We start from the raw sequence: 3,720 nt of genomic DNA, 5'->3' as shown, positions 1-3,720 counted from the left end.
ACGTTAATTTAAACAGAATTAGAGAGGGATTAAATGAATCCAGTTACATAGCAATATCTGATTGCATCAATGAATTAAAGAATATGTGTGTCACTGAAATGTCATCGTCTTATAATGCTGATACCATAAGTGGAGGTAAGTTATTATAATACAGCAAATATATTTCTTAAGCATATGGATATCTGATTTTGGGGGAAGTCTGTTTCTTAAAATTAATGTTGGTCTATTTACAAGAAATCATGAACTTCTCACATTCTTTTTTTCACTTGTTTAAAATTGTAAATTTGTCAACTATGGCTCAACTCAATTTTTTTTTGTTTCAGACAAAGGACGACCTTCATTCAATATAACATATTCACAATTAAAACTTTTTCACGAACAGGGTTGGTTATACAGCTCGAAAAATGGCAAATCATTTTAAATGCAGTGTCGCAACTGTATATAAAAGATGCTATAAATATGGAATACACTTGAGAGACCGATACAGCAATAATTTGACAGCAGAGGAATTGATAACAAAAATTGGAGATCTTCAAGAAAAATTCCCTAATGCTGGTAGTGTTGTAAGTATTGATATATATCATTTCACTTCGTAAAGGAGGTCATATGATGCGATGGACATAATGGATGGATCTGCAGTCATGATGATTTTAGCAAGTTTACTACCTATTGATTTTTGAACGTGTATTTTTGGTTAAAAATTGTATTTTTTGATCACTTTTAAGTGAAAAATGCTTTATACTCTTTTGCCCAACATTGTCGATTGTGTCAGAGATCCCCTTTACATGTGGTAAATTATATAAGAAACTGTAGACTTGAAATTTTACAAACTATTGGAAACCTGCCTTTGATACTTTACTATAATATGCACACATTTGGTAGAATGGTGGGTGAGATTGATTTACATATCTCAATAAAGGATAATTTTAAAGTAGGTAGTGGAACTTTCAGTTGTTAAATACAATGCCAATTTGCACTAGGTAGTTGCAATAAAAGGTAAGATAGCTAGCGAAGAATGTTAAATACAAACCTCTTAGGGTTTTTAGAAATCTATTACACTGCACATAAATTAAGTATACAGGATCAATCAAAAAGCGATGGAAGAACAAATTTATTTATTTATTTATAATTATTCAAATTTATTTGAAAACAATATTCGACATTCGATATCTGGAAAACGGTTAAGATTGGGTATGTAGTGTGCTTAACATTTTTTTTAGAATCTTGTAAATAATTGAAATATTGAATAATATACAGGGGGTTCCATTTAAAATAAAGTAACTTTGTTCTTGCATGGCTTTTGCATGATCTTGTATACTTAGTTTATGTGCAGTGTAATAGATTTCTAAAACCCTAAAAGTTTTGTATTTAACCATTGAATAATATATTCAATGATTTAACATTCGTCGCTAGCTATCTTACTTTAGCAAATAATCGACCGTTTCCATACATAAAAGCGACCCTGTATGTTGATGAGTATTACAATGAAAACAGATAATCTATTCTTGGGGAATACCTTTCTAATTCCAAACTGAAAAATTTCAAGTCAATAGTTGTATATAGCCACATCTTTGTGGTACACATACAGTAGGCAATAGAGATATAGTTAATATAAGTAATTGTTTTGTATCTAAGATGATGGCAGGGTATTTAAAATCGGAAGGTATAGTTTTACAAAGACAAGAAATTAGAAACTTATTGAACAATGTCAATCCTCTTGCTGCTGGTAAACGTTGGAGTCGATCGATAAAGAGAAGAGTATATAAAGTTCCTACTCCGAATTCTCTTTGGCACATGGATGCACACATGAAGCTTTCTAGGTGGGTGAATATTGTAGTTAATATTGTTGTGTAGTTTCATGTTTGTTGTCACACTTTAGATGGGGGTTAGTCACACATGGATGTATAGATGGTTATTTCCGTGTTATAATATATGTTCAGTGTGAATCATCTATCACTGCTTCTACAGTGCTGAAATTATTTATCCCTGCTGTGAAAAAATATGGACTTCCATCACGTGTACGCTCGGACCATGGATTCGAAAACTTATTTGTGGCAATATTAATGAACTCACTTAGGGGGCTTAGAAGAGGGAGTCACATCACTGGCAAGTCGGTACATAACCAACGTATCGAAAGACTGTGGGTAGATGTGTTTTCTCAAGTTGTTACAAATTTTTATAACTTGTTTTATAAAATGGAGGAAGACAATATTTTAGATCCTGCAAACAATATTCATCGTTGCATTCTACATACAATTTTTTCTCCTTTAATTAATAAGCAGTTAGAGCAATTCAAAAATGCGTGGAATAATCACAAAATTCGCACAGAGCATAATAGGACGCCTAATGAAATATGGGTACATGGTTTTTTACAAAACATTAATTCAAACCAAACTGCCATTACCGAATTAACACAAAACGAGCTTCCACTTCAATTACGTCTACAGCAACAATATCAAGATCAATATGGCTTAACTGTCTCAGCCATTGCTGAAGACGTAAATTTATCACAGAATTCATATTCTTTTACAGTTGATCAACAACAATTTATAAATAACATTATTAATGATTCAGAGATGACCAACAGAAATAAATTTATATCTTGTGTCGAATACCTGAACAATTTTAATTTCACTTGATTGCATGAACACTTGTAACATGTGAGTAGAAATATGGAAAGTATGATATTTAGTTTTTTTTGTAGGATGTGTTTTTGTAGTTTAAATAAGAATAATTTATTATCTGTATAAAAATCATTTAAATTTTACGCTTGCATACTGTTGTTTGTAATATATCGAAAGTTTTTCTTGTCGTATAGTTATAAGAATTTCTAATATTTCCATTTCAGTAAAGGCGTAAAGTTAAATTTAGTTAAGCGTAGTGTAGCATAAACTTAATGTATTGAGAGTAAAAAATAAACTTTGTACACACATGGCCAGGAGGCATATTAATCTTTTATTTTGAAAATTTGTGTCAAGGTGTTTGAAAAAAAAAATTTGATATTTCCCTTGTAACCAATGCAGTTACACAAAAGCTATGGGTGGTGTGGCCGAGCAGTAAGTGAAAATACTAATAGTGGTATTTTCATATATAATAAAAGTGCTTGGAATCTTGCCAGTAATTTTCGGCCAGACCACGAATAGCTGTTACAATGAAAATCGGTGCGACTGCCGATTTTCCAAAGGCAACAGCTACGAGTGGTCTGGCCGATAAAAATTACCAAAAGATTCCTAACACGAGTTGTATTCGTCATGACAATTCAATGAAAGTTGTATTTTCGCAGTGACAATACCAGATTGGATAAGCAATTTGAAATCGTTGCGTCTTATTGGTCAAAATGTGACATTTGTCAGATGAGTTGAATTGTCAATTATAATATCACAAGAGCATACAAAATAATCGATTATACTACCGAATAACGAGACGAATGATCCGAAACACCACGAGACCGAAGGTCGAGTGGTGTTTCAACGGATTATTCGTCGAGTTACGAGGTAGTATAAAAATTATTTTGTAATGCTCGAGTGGTATTCGACACGATTATATACTGAATAGAATTTTATTTTGACAGTTATTGTTATTAAATATAGTGTATACTAGATTTATGACTTTAAATGACATAGCGAAAACACCAAATCGATTATATTACGTCGTCAAGGGTATAATCGCTTATTAATGCATTGGTATCTAAGGAAAGTGGAAGTTTTGATTGGCTCAATG

General features: G+C 31.9%; 1 protein-coding gene across 1 annotated transcript; it reads left to right on the top strand.

Moving 5' to 3' along the window:
• The first annotated feature begins 206 nt into the window (after positions 1 to 206).
• Positions 207 to 2,639, top strand: LOC116170691. The gene is made up of 3 exons (XM_031487196.1): positions 207 to 563; positions 1,636 to 1,820; positions 1,880 to 2,639. The coding sequence occupies exons 1-3, from the start codon at positions 405 to 407 to the stop codon at positions 2,637 to 2,639; spliced, it is 1,104 nt and encodes a 367-aa protein (XP_031343056.1). The 5' UTR covers positions 207 to 404.
• The last annotated feature ends 1,081 nt before the right edge of the window (positions 2,640 to 3,720 follow it).

Source organism: Photinus pyralis, unplaced genomic scaffold (genome assembly GCF_008802855.1).
Source record: "Photinus pyralis isolate 1611_PpyrPB1 unplaced genomic scaffold, Ppyr1.3 Ppyr1.4_LG5, whole genome shotgun sequence".
NCBI classification, from domain to species: domain Eukaryota; kingdom Metazoa; phylum Arthropoda; class Insecta; order Coleoptera; family Lampyridae; genus Photinus; species Photinus pyralis.
The sequence above is the reverse complement of the archived record's forward strand: the minus strand, read 5'-3'. Positions and strand labels throughout refer to the sequence as shown.

What these genes read in the sequence shown, in the direction of transcription:
- LOC116170691 (XM_031487196.1), top strand. Translation starts at nt 405, where the DNA reads ATGGCAAATCATTTTAAATGCAGTGTCGCAACTGTATATAAAAGATGC. An exon ending in TCCCTAATGCTGGTAGTGTT is followed by an intron (nt 564 to 1,635) that starts GTAAGTATTGAT and finishes TTTGTATCTAAG; the next exon opens with ATGATGGCAGGGTATTTAAA. An exon ending in GCACACATGAAGCTTTCTAG is followed by an intron (nt 1,821 to 1,879) that starts GTGGGTGAATAT and finishes GTCACACTTTAG; the next exon opens with ATGGGGGTTAGTCACACATG.